Source organism: Globicephala melas, chromosome 15, assembly GCF_963455315.2.
Source record: "Globicephala melas chromosome 15, mGloMel1.2, whole genome shotgun sequence".
Classification (NCBI taxonomy): Eukaryota; Metazoa; Chordata; class Mammalia; order Artiodactyla; family Delphinidae; genus Globicephala; species Globicephala melas.
In genome coordinates this window covers 3,008,948-3,030,399 of record NC_083328.1, presented here as the reverse complement: position 1 = coordinate 3,030,399, position 21,452 = coordinate 3,008,948, and the positions used below count along the sequence as shown (strand labels likewise).

Genomic DNA, 21,452 nt, shown 5'->3' with positions numbered 1-21,452 from the left:
GCCCTGACCTGCTGGAACACGGTCCTCCCCAGCCTCCCCCGAGGCCGAAGCCCATGCGGATTTCCGAGGCCGAAGCCCATGCGGATTTTATCAAGTCTGCGATTCTTTTCCCCAAACTAGGATTTAAATTCAGCTTTAACCTGAGAGGTTTCTCAGAAACCTCTTCTACAACATAAAATCATTAAAAGCCCTACAAGGTGAGCTGTTCCCCAGAGACCCCGCCGCAGGAGAGGAGAGGCGGCCGGTGCCCAGCCCCGCGCCCCTGGGTCCCCGGGCGCTGCTCACCCTGAGGTCCCCCGAGGGTCCCGAGGGGGCTGGCGGCCTGGCACTGGCACCGGGGGCGTGGCCTGGCCACTCGCAGGCCGGGGCGCCCAGGGCACAGCTGCCTAGGAAAGGTCACCCCACCCGCCTGGCCTCAGCCTCCTCAGCTGTAAACAGTCGTAATCTCAGCAGTCGCCTCACCGAGTTGCCGTGAGAACTAAGGGAGAGAAAGGCCCACGAGAGGACGCACCAGAAACACGGATTCCTGCCGACCGGAGGCGCTAGAGGCTTGTTCAGATAAGGCGCGGAGGCCAATCTCCAAACTCTGAGGCGGCAGCCCAGGCGGGAAAGGGCACCGCCTGGGGGATGGCGAGCGAGCCCTCTGCCCTCCGCCCTGCGGCTAGTCACCCTGCAGGGGCCGCAGGCACCCGTGCGCTGCCAGCCGCGCTGCTTGGGGCTGGGTCCATCGCTCCGTGTTGGGGCAAACGTGTTCCTCCTCTACCTGAAGACTGAGACCCTTACCTGTAATGATGCCATTCTTCTCCAGGGGCTCCTGCCAGCTGACCTTCAGAGACGTGTCCAGGATCTCCGTGAAACTCAGGTGTCCCACAGCTCCGGGTTCTAGCAATTAAACACAAAGACGTCTGTTAGCAAGACAGCCCAATACTCTCTGGTCAGATTTGTGTGGAACGTTCTCACTGTGGAAGGGGGCAGGGAGCTGGGCCAGAGCCCGCAGGAAATGTCAGAGAAAACCCAGAAGGGACAGGGAGTCCGAGGTGTTGGAGGCGACCCGGCTATGGTCACATAAATTATTTCACTCGGCCTCATCCCGGCCTCACCAAGAACTGCAGAGACCAGCAGCAGGAGAGGCAGACACAATCCCTTCTCTGTCTTTCTCCTGATCTGATCTAATTGGAACAACCAGGTGGCTGGATCCTGAAAGCAACCGCGTGCACCGGCATCCCCAGAGGCCTTTGCAGCCGTGTCATGTGTCTGGCTTGTGTGGGGACAGAGCCCGGAGCCCTGGCCCGGAGGCAGTCCCGGCCACACCTGGCTGCAGGGCGATGCCTGCCGACCTGATCCAGAATTCCAGGCCGCAACCCTTACTCACTCTTCCCAGGGGCCCCAGGGGCCCCAGGGGCAGGGCGGGCGCGAGAAATTTCCAGCAAAACGGCACGTTTCCCTGGAGTTTCCCTGACCGTAGCCCCTCCTAGTGCAGGAGGGCAGAGTGGCGGAGCTGCGATTGAACGCTGGGCTCAGCGGGGTTCAAGCCTGGCCCCTCTGCTTGCTGGTTGTGCATTACTTAAGCTCTCTAAGCCTTAGTTTGCTCATCTGTGAAATGGGGAAATAAAAATGACTCACTCCGCAAGGTAATCGTGAGAAGGAATGGAATAAAACACGGAAGCGCTTAGCGTGTCCTGACACCACAGAAATGCTGATGGACGTTGGCTGCTATCGTTACTAGTTGTCAGTTATCGTACCATCAGAATATAAAGTCATTTCTAAGATGAACTTGCTGTCACTTTGAAGAACACCAGAGAGAAAAGGCCTGAGAGGCCACAACAGGAGTTCAACAGATCCAAGATCACGGATTCTCAGAGCCGGAGGGACATTACGAATCTGCTCGGATCCCTCCCCGGCTTTGCGGCCGTAAAGTTCAACGCCAGGCCCGGGGCAGTGAAGCAACTGCCCGAGGATGCACAGCTACCAAGCCCAGAGCTGGGCCTGGCACGGGGGCCTCCTGCTTGCTCTGGGGGGACCGCAGGGCCGTCCGCGGGCTCAGTACTTGTGGCGCACGGGCTTAGTTGCTCCGCGGCACGTGGGATCTTCCCGGGCCAGGGCTCGAACCCGTGTCCCCTGCATGGCAGGCGGATTCCTGACCACCGCGCCACCGGGGAAGCCCACATTTCACTCTCTGAGTGTGGAACGTGGTAAAGGAGAACGGCTGTCAGGACCATCTCATCCTCCTCCAACTGTGAGTTTCCAGAAAGACAGTCTGACGGATTTTTGCACTGACTTGTTCTTTTTTCAATCGATAGAGCAGCAAAGAAAGCTTTTGGTTCCTTTTCTATTCTCAGTGTTTCTGCTTCCTGGATTCCTGCCCAAATAGTCCTGTCCTCTAGCTCTGCTGGAACCAGCTGGCAATGTCCAGGCTTACGTTTATATTCTGTTTCCTCTCTACTGAGCTTCCCACTCCACACACCCTGGCCCCAAGTTCTTATTTCATCAGAGCTTTGGAGAAGGAGGCCAGCTGGACGTGGGGCTAACCATGGCGCCGTCCGCGCCGTCACTACAGAGCGATGGCGGCCATTTCTCCAGCACCCAGAGTCCCAAGTCCTCTCTTAAAGGCCGCGCCCCCCCCCCCCAAGAGCGGACAGCAGCCCTACCTCCCCCGTTTCAGTGAGATCGTCCCTACTTACAAGGATGCTCTGTCTTTCTAAGTAGGATGAACAGGCTCCCTGCCTATCAAAAAAATGGTGGTTCAGTTAGAAAATTCTAAAAAGATGACATCACTGCCATTTTTCTCAATTCCCCAGACATTCCTGATTTCTCTCTTCCTTACGAACGGCGGGCCTGGCGGCCCTTAAGGCTCTGTTTCCTGGCTGCACAGCACTGTGAGATGTTTCCCCATAGTCAGTGTCTGTCTCTTTAACCGGCAACAATAGGGCTTTTTTAGTAAAGAATTCAGCCAGGAGTCTTCTCTCATTTATCTGAAGAAGTTCTCTGCTTTTTGCCACTTTTTATTTTTAACAAATGTCCTCTGGAAAGTGAAACCTGACATCCGGTTGGACCTGGCCATGGTTGTTGCTGAGATGCGGCCCTGGCCTCTTCTTTCAATAATGAAATAGAGGAAAACGTCCAAATGATGAAGGGCCGTGAGGGGGCTTGATAGCCGCTCCTAGAGTTCACCACCACCTTCCTTAGTTATGGGGACTCTCCCCTCCCACTCCGCTTGCAAACGTAAAGCTGTTAGGCTGTGTTTTCCCACAGAGCAGTGGAGCACGGAGCCTCCGAGCAAGGAGAACGTCCCTTCTTCTTCCAGAGGTCCCTCTGCTCGCCACCCCCTGCACTGTCCCCAGACCAGCCTCCCCTCACACGACAGGGCCAGCGCCCAGGGAGCCTCCCGTTCCTCTTACGCCCACCTGATTCCCAAAGCGACTGCATCCGCTTAGGTGGATGGCACTGATGTCGGATATTTCCATCTGCGGTTAGACCACGGGCCCAGTTATATTCCCTCAATTATTTTCCTCGGAAAATAAGGTCATGATCGCTCATCGCTAGGACTCCCAAACCTACGGCTTCAGACTCTCTGCTGCCCACAGGCCACACCTGCCTCCATGTGAGTGTGATCCGACCAAACCCAGCGTCCTAACCCTGGACCTGTTTCCCTCCTTTCAGTCACGGGCATCACCATCTGCCCCGTCACCTACGCTGAAGTATGTGGAGTGATCTGCAGAACCCCTTCTTCCCACCCCCTAAGTCTAACCAGCCCCCAGTTCTCTGTGACATGCCTCTAGCGTCTCCCCTACTGCTGGCTCCACCGCTGGTGTAGAGGTGCGCATAATTACTTGCCTTCTTCCCAGATTGCATCACCTTTCTCTCTAGCCCATCATCACAAAACCTCCAGACAGAGCTGCTGAAACACTCAAGTCACAGCCCTAAGGGAAATCCCTCTGTGGTTCCCCAATGCCTAGACTATCTCTGTCCAAGCGTCTTAACTTAGCAGTTGAGACTCTCCTGGGTCGGCTCCCAACTTGTTCTCTAGGGTCACCCCCACCCCCCAGGCTACACTGAAGCTGAGCTGAATACCTCATACCCTCTCACACTCTCTTCTACTCCCTTTGCCTTTACGGGTTCTGTTTCTTCTCAACCATTCTTGGCATCAAAAGCTCATCCATCAGGGCTGACCTCGGTTCTCAGCTCCTCCACAAGACTGACCTGGCCCTCCCAGGTATTTTCTGTCACTCCTCCCTGGGCTGCCGCAGCCACTGCTAACAACCTCCTTCTTCAGTGGCACTGACCTCAGTCCTGTCCACCTCAGATCTGATTAGGCTGGGAGCTCTAAAGGCAGAGGCTGTGCTTACTCATCTCTGCTCCCCCTTCAACACGCAGCTGGCTACCTCTCACATAATAGGTATTCTACAAACCTCGGAATGGAAGTACGTATACACGTTTGTATGTTGGACAGATGGATGAATGAATCCCCTGTAATTATAACAGGCCCAGTACACACAGAACTTGATGAGGTAGCCTTAATATTTTTTTTTGAAAAAAGAGAAGGCTACACCTGACCAACTGTCTCTTTTAATCCTAAAATCTGATGAGGGCTATAGAAAGTTTATAATTATAAGGCAGATTCCAAAGCAGAATACACATTATATTTTCAAGAACTCATGAAACCTTAACTGAGACTGATCATGTTCTGGGCCATAAGACAAACCTCAATAAATTTAAAAGAAGTGAAATTATGCAAAGTGTGTTCTTTGACTGTAATGGAGCCAAGCTAGAAGTCAAAGGCAGAAAGACAGCAGGAACATCTCCAACACATGGAAATTAAATGCCACACTTCTAAATAATCCATGGGTCAACGAGGAAGCCTCAGAGGAAATAAAAATGTATAGAGCTCAGTGAAGATGAAACAGAACGTACCAAAATATGTGGGATGCAACTAGAGCAGTGTGAAGAGGAAAATTTATAACACTAAATGCTTACATCAGAAATGAGGACAGACCTCAAATCAATCACCTAAGTGCTTACCCCAAGAAATTAAAAACAGAAAAGCAAAATAAACCAAATCAAGCAGAAGGAAATATAAGAGCAGAAATCCATGAAATTGAAAATAAGAAAACAACAGAGAAAAGTTAATGAAACAAGATAGCGGTTCTTCAAAAAAAATCAAAAAAATTGATAAATTTCTAGGAAGAATGACCAAAAACCTCCACAAAAAACAGAAGAAAGAATGAAATAGGGAATCTGACTACATATTTTGCAGCCACTAGAAAAACAATAAGGAAGTACTACCAACAACTTTACACTCAGAAATTCAACAACTTTGTGGATTGATTCCTTGAAAATCACACACTACCAAAATGAAACAGATGACTGAGCAGTACTGTAACCATTAAAGAGTCTGAAGTTATAACTTAAAAACTCCCAAAAAAGAACTCTCCAGGAACAGAGGATTTCACTGAAAAATTCTACCAAACATTTAAAGAAGAATGAATACCAATTTTACACAATCTCTTCCAGAAAACAGAAGAGTACGAACTTATTTTATGAGGCCAGTATTATGCTGATACCAAAACCAGACAAAGACAATAAATACAGTAAAGTAAAATTTCAGACCAATATCTCTCATGAACTTAGATGTAAAACATCTTCCAAAAGGTATTAGCAAACTGAATCCCACAACATGAACAATAATTATACACCATGACCAAGTGGGATTTATTCCAAGCATGCAAGGTTGGTTCAACATTTGAACCATCAACCTTATCAATTAACAAACTAAATTAATTAGTTAATTAACTAATTAACAAACTAAAAAGAAAAATCATATGGTCATATCAATTGATGCTGTAAAAGCAGTTGAAAAAATTCAACATTTATTCATGACAAAAAACTCTCAGCAAGTTAATATCAGAGGGGAATTACCTCAACTTGATAAAGAACAGCTATGAGAAATATCATACTTAACAGTGGAAGACCAAATGTTTTCTCTCTAAGATCAAGAACAAGGCAAGAATGTCTGCTCTCACCACTCTTATTCAACATAGTACTAGAAATTCTAGTCATTGCAATATGGCAAGAAAAAGAAATAAAGGACATATAGATTAGAAAGGAAGAAAGGGAAGGACATGGATATGTCTATAAAAGAAGAATCTTTGTGGTATTGGAACCATGCAGTATCTTGATTGTGATGGTAGATACACAAATCTATACATGTGATAAGTTGCATAGAACTAAACACACATGCGCGCATGCGCGCACGCACACACACACGAGAACAAGTAAAACTGCAGAGATCTAAATTGGATCGATGGGTTGCATCAATGTAGATATCCTGGTTGTGATGTACTATACTTTTGCAAGCGTTACCATTGATGGAAACTGGGCAAAGTGTACATGGGATCTTAGTATTATTTCTTACAAGTTCCTGTGAATCTATAACTATCTCAATAAAATTTCAGTTAAACAAAAAGCAGATAGCAGATCAAAGTCAGAGTATGGAAAGAACATCAGGGATCAGTTAATAGTGGCAGAGTTACTTTTTATCTTTTTAATGGGAGGAATATCAGTGGTCTCAGAGGGTCAAGAAATCCATTTCTATTCTTCCTGTGTCACTAATTTGACACAGACCTTGAGTCAATTCAAGGCGGTTACAGCAGAGTAGTGGAGTGAAAGCCAGGTGGCTAGGGGTTATGGGGAGTGGGAGAGGTTAGGAGGCAGAGTAATCGTTTATACTGAGAGCTGGGTGACTCAGCGGGCAGCACGGTCAGGGAGTTGGCACTTCTGGGTGAGGGAGACCTGAGCACATTTGTGGGCTGAGGAAAGGTCAGACTCTTCATCCTCTGAGAGAGGAGGGAAGAGGACCAAGAGTGAGAACATAGGGAAACTCAGGTGGAAGGGGGGGAAGCGAGGAAGCTCAACTTGCACGGCCTTGACCTCTGTAAGTGTCATTGCTGGGAGGACAGTGAAGCTGGGTCTCAGGGGGCAGGACAGAGCGGAGCAGTGGATGACAGCACCGAGCAGAGATAAGTACAGAAGGTCAGACCACACCCAGAGCCCAGCTGAGATGGGAGAGGAGGAAGCTGGAGGAGAGACAAGTGGCAGCCTTTTTAAACTTATTTAAGTTTTAATTCTCCGTATAAAAGAGTACACACTCATTGTAGCAAAGAGAATATGCAGAGAAATAAGAAGAAAATAGTAAAAGATACCCATAATCATGTCATATGGAGATAACAACTGTCGGAATTGTGATATATTTCCTTCAAGGTCTTTTCTCAGCTAATAGGGTCTTATACAAGTGTATTTGTGTAAAATTTGTAACTCATATAGTTTTGTATACTGTTTTTTTTTTTAACCATGTAACATGAGATCAAGACCGTTTCCTCGCAAAACTTCTTTTTAATAACTACAAAATATTTAGTATATTGTCATTCCATAGGTTTTCAATTATCCCCCTTTGGAACATTTGAATGTTTTTCTTTTTTTTTTCAATTACTAATAATTGGAACTAACCTCATGGTACATAAATCTTTATGCACATCTGTGATCATTTTCTCAGAAAATGTTTTCCAGAAGCATCAGCTGGCCTAGGAGCAGAGAAACAGCTGATCTGAATTGACCAGCTGGAGACAATGGAAAGTCCACGGTCTTAGAGAGGCGCAGGTGAGATTCCCCTAGGGAAGGTCAGGGAAGACATGGGCTGGGAGGCTTTAAGGGGAGACTCAAGAAGAAGGTAAGGGGATTGAAGTTGAAATCTGAGTGAAGAGTAGTCTAGCAAGACAAGACCAAAGGCTGACTGTACAGCTGGGACTGGACTGTCCCTCTTGTCCTCACAGCTCCTTCCTCTAGCCAGGCTTCCTTCCATACTCCACAGACCACCTCTGCCAAACATTATTACTACTTTCAATGACTCACCTCTCCAGGGTGAGCAGACTGTGAACACACTGAGAACACGGAGCTTGCTAGAGACCCACCCTGGCTCCTCCCCTGTGCTGGATACGACAGTGGCCCAAACCTCTTTGACAATCGGCTAAAGGCTACCGATAAGAACTTGGAAAGGAGTACTCACTGTCTTCATGTGTCCGTATGAGCTGAGGCGGGCTTGGAGGCCCGTCCCCCGGAGTGGTGAAACACAGAACTGATGTGAAGTAAACAGTAAACTTCTTCAAGTTCGTTATGTACCCGTGGTGGACTCCATGGAAATCTGGAGCAATGGTGACGACAGTGACGGCCTCGGGGACATCGGCCGGCCACGCCAGAAGCTGGGATGGAACAGGGTGAAAAAGAGATCCTTTTAATTGCATGTCTTCACCCTCAAGTCTGCACCAGAATTTTATTTCACGATTAAAATGTCTTCAAAGAAAGCAAAGTTGTAATTAAGGAACCCCATACAGCCTACATTTTATAATCTCACTGAAAAATATTGAGTTTAAAAGATCTCTCATAGATTATTGAGTACAAATGTATATATATATTTTTATACATGTGTACATAAATAAAATATCTACTCTAACTCATATTGGGAAAATGGACACTCCTCAAACCTTCACCTTCTGTTCACTTAAACATGTTACAGAACATATTTATTTTTGAACATTTAGAAGTAATGAGGACATTACTGTTATTCAACTGCATCAGTGCAATCAAACATCAGTACAAACATTTTTCTAGTTAGGCACCCGCTGATTCAAAAAGAAGCCCCTGGTTCAATGGGAACAATGGTAATTATTTATAACTCACATGACACCAGTTTTCTAAAAAGGATTTTAGGAGACATTATACTTTTAAAGAAATGTAGTACATATACACGTTCCAAGGGGAGTTGTTTTAATGTTTCGGCAACATTATGTATGAGTGTGACTTTTAATTCCTCTGACACCAAACATTTCTAGGGTTAATTAGGTCTGAAAATGGACACTGTGCAGAACAAGGAGCATATTTATATAGATTTTAGGCCGACAACCAAGCCATCGAATGAACACCCCAGTCTTGCCAATAAGACCTGACAGGAGAGTCAGGAAGGCAGAATCCACTTCGTTGATCAACATGATTTCCTTTCTAAGGAGCTTCTGACTGTAGATACCTCTGGGGGGGGAAAAAAAGGCAGGACAAATTTCCAGCTACGTCTGCCTTTCTAGTGAAAAGCAAGTGTTTTAGTAAGTTGAATCCAAATGGAAAAAAAATTGGAAAAAAAATTAACTGTGTGTCTGAGGCAGTAACACTCTCTGAATCTGAAATGACCAAGTTTTCAAGCAAACTCTCTATAAAGATACTCCCTGAGTTCACCTGCTGTCACAGAAGATTTGCGAACATGCTGCAGGTAACATGCAGATGGTCTCCCAGGCCAGCCAGGAGATGCTGATCTAAAAGGAAACGTAACCTGTACTTTTGGAAACTGCATCCAGGTACATCTCTGAAGGTAACATATTATGGTACTCAGACGAAGGGCAGATAGGAGTCTGTCCTTGTCTCTAATTCAGTCCGAATAGGTGCCCCGAGTCAGCTGGTCCCAGTTCTACAAACAGAACTTTCCCTAAAGTAGCGAGAGGGGGACCTACTTATCCTTACTTGGTAGAAACATCACTCAGTTGCACCCAGTGCGCTTTGAGAGAACGCCCTTCCAGGAAGAAGTGGTTTGTACACGTGCCGATTCCAATCAACAGGGATAAGTCTCCGACTGGGCATTTTGAAAATGGACGGCTCTTCTCGTAACATTGCTCAGTTCTATATGAACCGTCCTCTTTTTTTCTTTCTTTTTGTTTTTTGGCCATGCTGCGCGGCTTGCGGGATCTTAGTTCCCCCACCAGGGGCTGAACCTGCGCCCTCGGCAGTGAAAGCACCGAGTCCTAACCACTGGACCGCCAGGGAATTCCCGTGCACCACCCTCTTGATAACCAATAATTTGAGTTTCTGAACCAGTATAGCTGATGAAAAGACCCTGGATAAAAGGTGACCCCATAAGGTCAACACACTCTGTAACCGGACGCCGTGGGTTCCTGATGAAATGAGGGGCGGGCAGCCCCCTCACTCATCACAAGACCGTGACACACCACGGCAGCCGCCCGGAGGCTGTGGCCCAAGGCGCCTACCTTGTAGCCCTGGTTGATGCCGTTGATGAACTGCTGGGGTGGAGGGTTCCACAGGAACTGGATGGTTGTGGAGTTCACGGCTTCCACCTGCACGTTCTGCGGGGGCGAGGTCGGCACTGCTCCAGGGCAGCGGAGGGAGACAGCAGGACACGCGGCAGGAGGCGCGGGGCAGGGGAGGGGAGAAGAGACGCTTAGCTGCTGCTCAGGATTCCCCGGCGATCCCAGCACTGAGAACGGGGAGGGTGATGGACGTTTTGGGAAGCTAATCGTGACGTTACAAAGAAGAAGAACTGGGCGACTTCTCATTTTCTGCTGGGGAATTCTTTAAGGCACACGCAGAAAAGTGGACCGTATCACCTGAGCCCCGTGGGCGAGCCTTTCCTAGGGATCCCAGGATGGATAGCAAACAAAAGCGTTCTCTGATTTTTTTTTCAGTTACCCAATATTTGAGATCAAGGCAAGCTTTCATCCAGAAATCTGCCTTCCCTGTTATATGTCACAGTGTTTCAAGCCCAATTATCCTTCACATGAAAAAAAAAATCGTTTTTCATAGGTATTGTTATTTATTCATTTGTAGGCTAAATTTCTCTTTGTCTGCCATAGAAATTATCATTTAAACAATTTCCACTTTCCACTTCTTTTATGGATTTCAACAGCTACTGAGCCCAATTATACACCTGCCCAGTGGCCTGTCTGCAAGGAAGTCATATTCTAGGGCAGGCACTCACAGAATGGAAACAGGCAAGCGATTCTAGAAAACACGTGGGGCAGAGCCTCTGCCCTAGGGAAGCATGGAAGGCCTCTCATCAGAAGACACCTGCACTAGGTCTGGGATAGAACTCTGAGGAGGGAAAGGCCTTGCGAGAGGCATTCGCACCTGGGAAAACAGAGTGAGCAAAGGCGTGGTCTCATGAAAAACCTGGTGAATGGCGAGAAAACAGTGAGCGTGGCTGGACGTGGGGCCCGGGGGTAAGAGGGGCGGAGGAAGTAGACAGGTCGCTGTGGGGATTGCCTCACATGCCGAACGCAGTGGACAACAGTGTATACGGGCAATGGGGAATCAAAAGCCTTGGAAAACAGCAGTGACGTGACATGGCCAGCTTTTTAAGGACGATAACCTCAGTGGCCCCTGCAGAGGGTACTAGTCCACTGGCCGTGCCACGGCAACTTTTTGCAGGATGCAAACGAAGGTCCTGGTTCTTCAGGAGCTTGTTTCAAAAGAAAGACGCTGAATCCCAAAGGACCCTTTGGCTTAAGGTACAGAAACAAAGACAAGGGTCTCTTGGCACAAAACACGTGAGGACAGAGCACGGTCCTGTTAAAAATTACTATACACCTTTCATTACACTCTTCTTCAGAAGCTCATCTCATTAGGAAGAGGTGAAAAACATAGAATTCATCCAGGCCCCTCCAGTCACGCTCCAGGTCACCTGTCTTTTCCCATCTGCTCTGGCTGCGCTATCTCTGGGTCCCTCCCTCAGTAAGTCACCAAGAAGACTGTCCCACTTCTCACTCAGCACCCATCCAAAATTTGTGGACTAAAAATGGCCACGGGGATTGCTTTGCCTAGGCTGTAGAAAGTTGGAAAGAACATCGCAGCCATTAAGCATGAGAAAAAGCTGAACAAACGATAGAGTCCAAACTTTTCTTGAGCCCGTAAGGAAGCTGAGGTCACAGGGCAACCAAGTGTCTAAAATATAAGAAAAGACAGACCTCCCCAAGGAGTAGGAATGTGAACATGGGCTCGCCTGTGACAGAGCACGAGAGAAAGAGCAATGGACACCACACAATTGGGAAAATTCAGCGAAATTCTTAATGAATTGCTAAAGGCTGAATGTGGGCTAGCAAGGGAGTACATAGAAAGTCTGTGCTGCAGATACACAAAAAGGTACAATGCATGTAAGACACAAAAACAAGAATAACAGCCCTTCTCATCAGAAACTATGTGAGCCAGAAGGTAATGGGGTGATATCTTTAAAGTACTGATAGAAAAATCTATCACCCCGGAATTCTACATTCTGTGAAAATATCTTCTAAATATGAAAGCAAAAAAAAAGGCATTTTCAGAAAGACAAAAACTGAGAGAATTCATTACTGGCAGACCTGCATGCACTATGACAAATGTTAAAGGAATATGATATCAGACACCAAAACTTTAGATCTATGCAAAGAATTGATGACTTCTGGAAACAGTTAAAATGAAGTAAATGTAATGTACTTTTTTCTTATTTTGGCTCTCAAAAAATAGTAGCAATTTATTGTGGGCTTATAACATAGGTAAGAATAAAATGACTGACCACAATCGCACAAAAGGTGGGAAGAAGGGATTGAAGGTATACTGTTACAAGGTCCCTACATTACTCACACAATGGATTTCAAGATACATTGTAGTTAATGAATGATATATATATTTAAACTCCAGAGTAATCACTAAACAGATTTGAAAAAGAGATATAAATAAGGCAAGAGTAGAAAAAATAATGTAATTGTAAAAATATCTAATGAATCAGAAAGCAGGCAGGCAAAAGGAAGAAAAAAGGAAAAAGATAAGAGAACAAATAGAAAACAATTAGCGAGACGGCAGGTTTTAATCCCATCATATCGACAGTTACATTAAATATATAATGTAATATATTGTCAATATATTTTATTGTATAAGCCAATAAAAGAGAGATTATCAGTTGGATGAAGAGTGAGACCCAACTACACGGTGTTTAAAACAACCCCACTTTGACTATGAGGACACAAATAGCTTAAAAGTAAGAGAACAGAAAAAAATACATGAAAAAAATACATGAAACGCTCATTAAAATGAACCTGGAGTGGTTATATTAATATCAGTCAAAGTAAATACCCTACCAAGGAAAAAAACCAATGATAAAGAGGGATATTATGTAATGATGACGTGATCTATTCACCAAGAAGACTCAGCAATCCTAAATGCAGGTGCAACAGAGCTTCAAAGTACAAAAGGCAAAACCGAAAAAACTGAAAGTAAAAACTGGACAAATGTATTAGTGTAGCTGGCGACTTCAACACTCCTTTATTTAAAAAAAAAAAGAGGTAGACAAAGAATATCAGTAGGATCTACAAGAACCACATCGTCAAGTAACTTAACCTACATAATATTTCTTTTGAAATCTACCCAATAACAACATACTACACGTTCTTTTCAAGCACATATGGACCTTAACTGAGGTGGACATATTTGAAATACACATGTCATGTAAAACAAACCTAAACAAGTTAAAAATAACTGAAATCAAAAAGTATGTTTTATGACCCAACAGAATTAAACTTGAAATTAACGACAGAAAGATATGTGGAAAATCCCTAAAAACTTCAAGATTAAGGAGCACATTTCAAAATATCCCATGAGTTAAAGAGGAAATCACATGGAAAGTTAGAAAGCATTTTCAGTTTAATGGAAGTGAAAAACACAACATATCAAAATTTGGGGATGCAGAAGTGTTAGAGGGGAATTTATAGCATTTAGATGTTTATATTAGAATCTAAACTTCTATCTTAAGAATCTATGAGAGTAAATTAAACCTATGGAAAGAAACAGTAAAGAAAAAGAGCAGAAATCAATGAAATAAAAATAAACAATAATTGAGGAAATCAATGAATCCAAAAGCTGGTTCTTTTAAATATCAATAAACTCTTAGCCAGACTGATCAAGAATACACAGAAATCACAAATTACCAACATCACCAGTATCAGGAGAGGCCTCTATAAACCCTACTGAGATTAAAAGAATAGAAGAGCATTTTGAGTATCTTTATGCTCATTAATTCAACAACTTAGATGAAATGAACAAATTCTTTAAAAGAAACACACTTCCAATCTACTCAAGAAGAAATAGATGACCTGAGTATTTGTATTCAAATACAATATTTGTATTCAAATATTTGAATACAAAATTAAACCCTTGCAACAAAAAAAACTCTAAGCATATAAGGTCCACTGGTTAATTCTACCAAGCATTTGAAGAATGAAATAAAAGACATTGCAAAGCATTATCCTAACACCAAAATAAGAAACAGATGTTGAAAAAAAAAAAAAAAAAGAAAACTACAGGCCAAATATCCCCGAGAACACAGGTGCAAAAACCCTTAATAAAATATTAGAAAGTCAAACTCAGCAATATGTAAAAATCACAATTTATCCTAATCAAGTGGGGTTTATCTTATAAACATAAGGCTGGCTCAATACCTGAATATCAATCAGGGTAATTCAACATTATCAATAGAATTTTAAAAATAGAACCATCTTAATAGATTTAGAAAAAGAATTTGACAAAATTCAACCTCCACTAGTGATTAAAAAAAACCCCTCAAACTAGGAATTAAAAGGAACGTACTAAACTTGCTAAGGAGCATCTGTAAATCACCTACAACCAACAACTTATTTAAAATGAAGAACGGAACGCTTTCCCCTAAGATCAGCAACAAAGCAAAGGTGTCTTTCTTGCCATTCCTACTCTGGAAGGGCAAGCTGGTGCAGTAATCCAAGAAACAGAAATCAAAGGCAAACAGATCGAAAAGGAAAACAAAACAAAACAAAACAACCTCTCTCTAGTCACAGACAATATGATCATCCATGTAGAAAATTCCTCAGTCTACCAACTATATACTCCTAGAACTGAAATTAGCAAGATCAAAAGACAGAAGTCCACTATATTTTGAAACATGAGCAATGGACAACTGGAAATTGAAATTAAAAATTTAGTACTGGGGCTTCCCTGGTGGCACAGTGGTTAAGAATCCACCTGCCAATGCAGGGGACATGGGTTCGAGCCCTGGTCTGGGAAGATCCCACATGCCGCGGAGCAACTAAGCCCGTGCGCCACAACTACTGAGCCTGCGCTCTAGAGCCCGCGAGCCACAACTGCTGAGCCCACGTGCTGCAACTACTGAAGCCCTTGCGCCTAGAGCCCATGCTCTGCAACAAGAGAAGCCCCCACAATGAGAAGCCTGCGCACCGCAACGAAGAGAAGCCCCCGCTCGCCGCAACTAGAGAAAGCCCGCGCGCAGCAACGAAGACTCCACGCAGCCAAAAATAAATAAATAAAATAAAATAAAATAAAATAAAAAAGTCAGTACCATTTACATGGCAGTTAAAACATGAAATAGATATAAATTTAACAAACTGTATGCAAGATCTGTATGCTGAAAACTGATGAAAGAAATTAAAGCCCCAAGTAAATGAAGAGTCGCATATTAATGGATTGGAAGACAACATAACAAAGGTGTCAACTCTCCCCCAACTGATCTATAGGTTGAATGCAATCCCAACCAAAACTGCAGCTAGCAGTTTTTAGAAATTGAAAAGTTGACTTTAAAATTTATATGGAAAAACAAAGAAATTAGAATAGCAAAATCAATTTCCAAAAAGAAGAACAAAATTGGACAACCTTTACTACATGATGTCAAAACTAACTATCAATCTACAGTAATTAAAACAAAGTGTTACTGGAGAAAGGAGGAACACATCGATCAGCAAAACAGAGTTCAGAAATTATTCACATGCGTATCAGCTGGTTTTTAACAAAAGCACAAAGGCCAACTGTGCAAAAAGAGAGTCTTTTCAACAGACGGTGCTGGAACGAACCGGACACCCATATGCCAAAAAACCCCACAAAAACCAATCTGGGTCCATACCTTACACCGTACATGAGAACTAACTCAAAATGGATACGGATCACAGGCTTAAGTGTAAATCTGTAATTATAAAAATTCTAGGAAAAAATAGTTTTGATGTCGGGTTAGGCAAAGATTTCTGGATATGACAGCAAGGGTACAACCCACAAAAGAAGAAAACTGTAAACTTCTGCTCTATGAAAGACACCTGCTGAGGAAATGAAAGGAGAGGGCTCAGATTGGGAGAAAATACTTGTAAGACACATATCCAATAAAGGACTTTTGTTCAGAATAGATACAAAAAACTTCCAAAACTCAATAATAAGAAAACCAGAAACTCAAAAAATTGCCAAAACTAATTAAACAGTTACTTCAACAAAGAAAATATAACGATAGAAATAAGCACATGAAAAGGCCCTCAATCGACATCACTGGCCACCAGGGAAATTAAATCGTGATGCGATACCGCTATATACCTACTAGAAGAGTTAAAATAAAACAGTGACCAGATTTTAGTGAAGATGCAAAGCAACTGGAAGTCGCATACTTTTAACGGGAATGCGGAATGGTAACAGGTACTTGGGAAACACTTTGGTAGTTTCTTACGGAGTTAAACACGCTCTTGCCCCAGAATCCAGCAGTCCTACCCCTAAGTATGTATGCAACAGAAGCGAAAACTTCAGTTCACATAAAAATCCGTATGCCACGTTTATAGCAGCTTTAGTAATAACCATCATAAACTGGAAACATCCCAAAGCCCTTCGACTGGTGGAGAGGAGAACGAACTACGGTCCGTCCGTGGGATGGAACACTGCTCAGCAGTGAGCGGGAAGGAACGTCTCACGCTCACCAACAACATAGGTGGGCCTCGAATGCATTACACTAGGGAAAGGGGCCTGACCCAAAAGGCTACATGCCGGGTTTTCCCATGTTTATGATATTCTGTAAAAGGAAAAGCTAAAGGAGAGAAAACGCGGATGGTTGCCAAGGGCTGAGGGTAGGCGCAGAGCTCTACCCTCGAGGTAGAATTTTACTGTACGTCAGTTATACCGCGACAAATCTGAGTTTAAAAATGCTGCAGGTTCTTTGACGCTTTTCTCTCACCTAGAGGTGGTGTCTGTGTCTGGACCCCCTGAATGCAGGCTCTGTGACTATTTTGACCAAGAGAATACAACCCAGGCCTTAATGAACTAGAAGCTTCTACTCCTTATCTCTAGAACCGTCCTTTCTGGGAGCCCCGAGAGGCCATGGCAGGAGTCTGGTGACCCTGCAGCCACCATGCTGGAGAGGCTGTGTGCAGGTGCGCACGTGGACGGTCCCAGGGTGCCCGGCCTCACAGCCTTCCCTGCTGTGAGTGAACCCATCTCCCCTCCCCCGACACCCACCCGCCAGCCCAGCCCATCTGCCAACTGACCGGGCACAAGGCACTGCCCCTCCGGGCTCCAATTCCCAGCCCACCCAACCATGAGATACGACGCCTTCAGCCTCTAAGTTTATCCTACAGCAATGGATAACCGGGACGATCTCCCCTGCAAGAGAGAAGGAAAAGAGGGAAAGGGGAGGAAGGAGAAAAAGAGGGAAAGGGACGGGGAAGGAAAACTATCAAGGGCTGTTTGGGAAAGGACTGAAAAGAGCTGTGGCGTTTTCTCTTAGAACCCACGCTCTCATTCTTCTCAGGCTTAGTTCTGGGATTTCATTTCCAATCACTGACTCTGAAATTCCGCACAACTTTCCAGTCAAATGTTGTTACATTTCTCTAAACTAAGACCATACGGATCAAACACTTTACTAAAATGGCATTTTGCATAAACGAAATGAGCAGTAATCTCCTGCTGTTCTTTGCTTTGCTCTGCGTTGGTGCCACGTAACAGCCACGCCGAGAGGCTGCGTTGGTGCCACGTAACAGCCACGCCGAGAGGCGCTCATTTGCCTGGCTCTGGCCCCTCACCGCACCCCAGGACCCAGGCCTCCAGCCCTGGCTGACCCGGTTAAGAAGGCAATTCCCCCTCCCTTCTCATTACCCAAGACGGCACACAACCATGAGACTTGAGAACCACTGTCTGTGCCGTCCTCACATCAAAGCTCACGGGCTCCGGCCCTTTTGCACACACTCTCCACCCCAAAGTCACAGGATAGAGGTTCTGAAGCCTCAGATTCCTTTCTCTTACCCATCCTGGGTTTTACTCCAAAAATCACCAACTTTTCTCAGCACTCTTCTCTCTCAGATCCTTCAGCTTCTCTTTTTCCTAATTATTGTCATCAAAAGTGACTCAGATTTGCGAACAACGGGATTAAAAATTCCCTCAGGTGAGAAGAAGACCTACAGCCCATAGATCCTTCTTGACAGTGCTTCAAACACACGAGTCACTGTGGCTGAAACAGTTAGGTAACCCTGCCCTTCTGGGGAAGGCCGGGCTTAGGCTCTGAGCTGCCACCGGTCTGCAGAAAGGTGGAGGCCCACGTGTCCAGAGCCGGGTTCAGTCTTCACCAGGATCCTAGCTGGAAGCTGTGGCCTCCTGCTGCTGGGAGGAAGGCCTCCAGGGACCTTTTCTCCCCAGATAATCAGCATTTGAAGTACCATTCTTTCCAAGCTTCTAGCTGCAGGCCTTGAAGAGGCCTGGTGAAGTGACAGGTGTTATGCTTTTCCGTGATTTTCATTGCTCAAAAAAAAAAAATCCATTTTCACCAGGTAATTCCCCCACAGCACAGACCCCAGTGTGTCCTCGGTCTTAAGCGGGATACAGCATTAGCTCACTGGATACTGTCTCAATTCTCACAGCCAAGGACAAGGAGCTCTGTGGTGAAGCACCCAGCACGCGAGGGCACCTGACAACTAGGTTACGTGAAAGGAAAACCACAGGAGTGGTTTCAGATACAGGAGTCCTTTTCCTTATGGAAAACTTTGCAACCTAAAACGAGGGCCATTTCTGGGAGCTGAGAATGGATTTCTTAGAGAGTGGCGAGTAGGGGGCACTGCAGGGTAGAGTGGTCCCATCAGGGTGCTGTCCACGGGGTGCACCGGGGCTGGGAGATTCTCACGTCTGTCAACTTTTCACAGCAGTAAACCACTGTTCACAGCCACTCAAAAATGTACAACTGTTGAAACTACATTTGAAAACTATATGCGTGGATTACACACATTGCTAAGCGAAGAAAGGCAATCCGGAAAGGCTCCATCCCTTAGGAGTCCAACTATATGACATGCTGAGAAAGGCAAAACTGAAGACAGAAAAAGATCAGTGTTGTCAGGGCTGGGGAGGGAGGGATGAACAGATGGAACACGGGATTTCTAGGGCAAGGAAACGATTCTGTGTGATACTGTAATAGCGGACACGTGCCATTCTACATTTGTCCAAGCCCACAGAATGTCCAACACCAAGAGTAAATCCTGAAGCGAACTATGGATTTTGGGTGATAAACAGGCGTCAGAATAGGTTCATCAGCGATAACAGAATTACCGTCTGGAGGGGGACGCTGACAGTGACGGACGCTGTGGGAAGGGCAGGGGGAGATGGGAAATCTCTGTACCCGCTGTTCAAATTTGCTGTGAACCTAAAATTCCTCTACAGTCTATTTAAAAAGTGAAACTACACATAGACTTGCTCCGTAAACCTCCTGAATCCGTCACTATTTTGCACTTTCTACAATATACGGTATCTGCGGCCAGGGGGGCTGGGAGTGGCTAAGCCACGCCTTCCCTGACACCCACTCGTCCAGCGTGTCAAGCTGAGCTTTACTTTAGCTGCAAGTTGCTTCTCATCAGTGAATCGTTGCTGTTGTTCAGTGTGGGGGGGGTATTTTTTTCAATTAATTTGGTTAGTATTTTCACCTAGTCATACATACAGGGCATGTGTGATTATGCTTACGATTATTTTCTGGTATTAAGTGCTCCCCGATAAAACATGAATGATTTAAATAAAATCTGTTCTTCTCCCTCATTCCCTTCCTTTCATCTTGGATAGTGATGTAAACTCAGCAAGATCTGATTCTTGATGAAATCTCAAAATGAATCATTTTTTAGAAATTTAAAAACATGTTTAAAAATAATAACCTACAGAAGACATAGAAAATGGACTTGAGGACATGGGGTGGGAGGGCGAAGCTAGGGTGAAGCGACAGTAGCATCGACATATATACACTACTGAACGTAAGACAGCTGGCGGGAAGCAGCAGCACAGCACAGGGAGATCTGCTCGGTGCTTTGCGATGACCTAGAGGGGTGGGATAGGGAGGGTGGGAGGGAGGCTCCAGAGGGAGGGGATCTGGGGACATGTGTATGCCTATGGCTGATTCACTTTGTTGTGCAACAGAAACTAACGCAGTATTGTGAAGCAATTATACTCCAATAAAGGTCTGTTAAAAGAAAAAAAAAGAGGATTCCTTGGTGCTCAACTGTAGAATCTGAAGAAAAGGAAGCAAATATGTGAAAGTACATGGTACTGGTCTTGGCAAGGGTGGCCATCGTGGCTTAGTAAGTAACGAAGTGGAGAATGAATGGGTCCATCTGAATTCCAAGCGGCTGCTTCCCACGGAAGAAGAGGAATCAGAGAAGGAAGCAAGGGTATGCTTCCCAGGGGGCTTTGGAAGGCAGTGAGGGCCACTGGCCACAGAGGTGACAGCCAGTGATGAAGGAGGAAGGGCAGAGAAAGCGGTGTGGCAGGGAGGTAGGGAACTGTGTGTGTGTGTGCACACATGTGCATGTGTGTGTACGTGTGTGCACATGTGTGTACATGTATGTGTGCATGTGTGTGTACGTGTGTGTACGTGTGTGTGTGAGGAGAGAGAGGGAGAGAGAATGATTTTTGGCAGTTGCAGATAGTGAAAAAAGTCTGATAAAGAGAGAGTCTAAAGGATTCTAGGAAGATTTCTGTGTGGTACACCTTGTCAATCCCATGAGCCACTTCTTCTCACCTTTAAGATTGCCCTTTAAGAACTTGGTGTCAGAGACACACTACTGTATATAAAACAGATAAACAACAAGGACCTACTGTATAGCACAGGGAACTATATTCTATATCTTGTAATAACCCATAATGGAAAAGAGTCTGAAAAAGATTATCTATATATGTGTATATATATGCATAACTGAATCACTTTGCTATACATCTGAAACTAACGTAGCATTGTAAATCAGCTATACTTCAAATTAAAAAAAAGGAAAAAAAATAACCTACTTAATGAAATCAACTCATTAGAAAGGACTACAGGGCTTTACAGCTTCAAATAATTTACTTTTTGAAATATTTTGGATAAGAGATTACACAACTTATACATGTCATGAGCATTTCAGAATTTTAATCCTTTAATTAAATAAAAGAGGAATGTATCAATATTGCTTACTGCATGCATTTTTTTTGGATTTTCCAACCCGATTTATTTGAAAACTTTCTTAAGAATTTGTTCAACCAAAACTTTTTGAAAAGTTGATTTCTGAAGTTACTACATACATACATATAGTCCACTTTATTGTACTTGATATTTAAATATGTAAATCTTTACTAAAATTATTTAGGTCAATATTATTAATACTATTTTGTATTTATAAAGACATATTTTCTCACCATAATGAACAACTTTTTGATTAAAGGAACATCACCAGGTATACCGAGTCAGAATAGTAGAAACATTTTCTAATCAGGGACTATGACGAGGCTGATCTAGAATTCAGACTTGTGTGTTCCGATAATCTTCTTCTTCAGCCTAAATGTAGTATTTGATGGAAGCAAAGATA

At 44.5% G+C, this 21,452-nt stretch overlaps 1 protein-coding gene across 1 annotated transcript in view; it reads right to left on the bottom strand.

The window, feature by feature from the left end:
• SDK1 (sidekick cell adhesion molecule 1) overlaps window positions 1-21,452 on the bottom strand; it is a 581,111-nt gene that overhangs the window by 139,625 nt on the left and 420,034 nt on the right. Inside the window, exons 18-20 of the mRNA XM_060285242.1 lie at window positions 10,080-10,195; window positions 8,060-8,252; window positions 784-882 (exon numbers count right to left, since the gene is read on the bottom strand). Of these exons, the coding sequence (XP_060141225.1) occupies window positions 784-882; window positions 8,060-8,252; window positions 10,080-10,195 (408 nt within the window). The remainder of the gene's footprint in view (window positions 1-783; window positions 883-8,059; window positions 8,253-10,079; window positions 10,196-21,452) is intronic.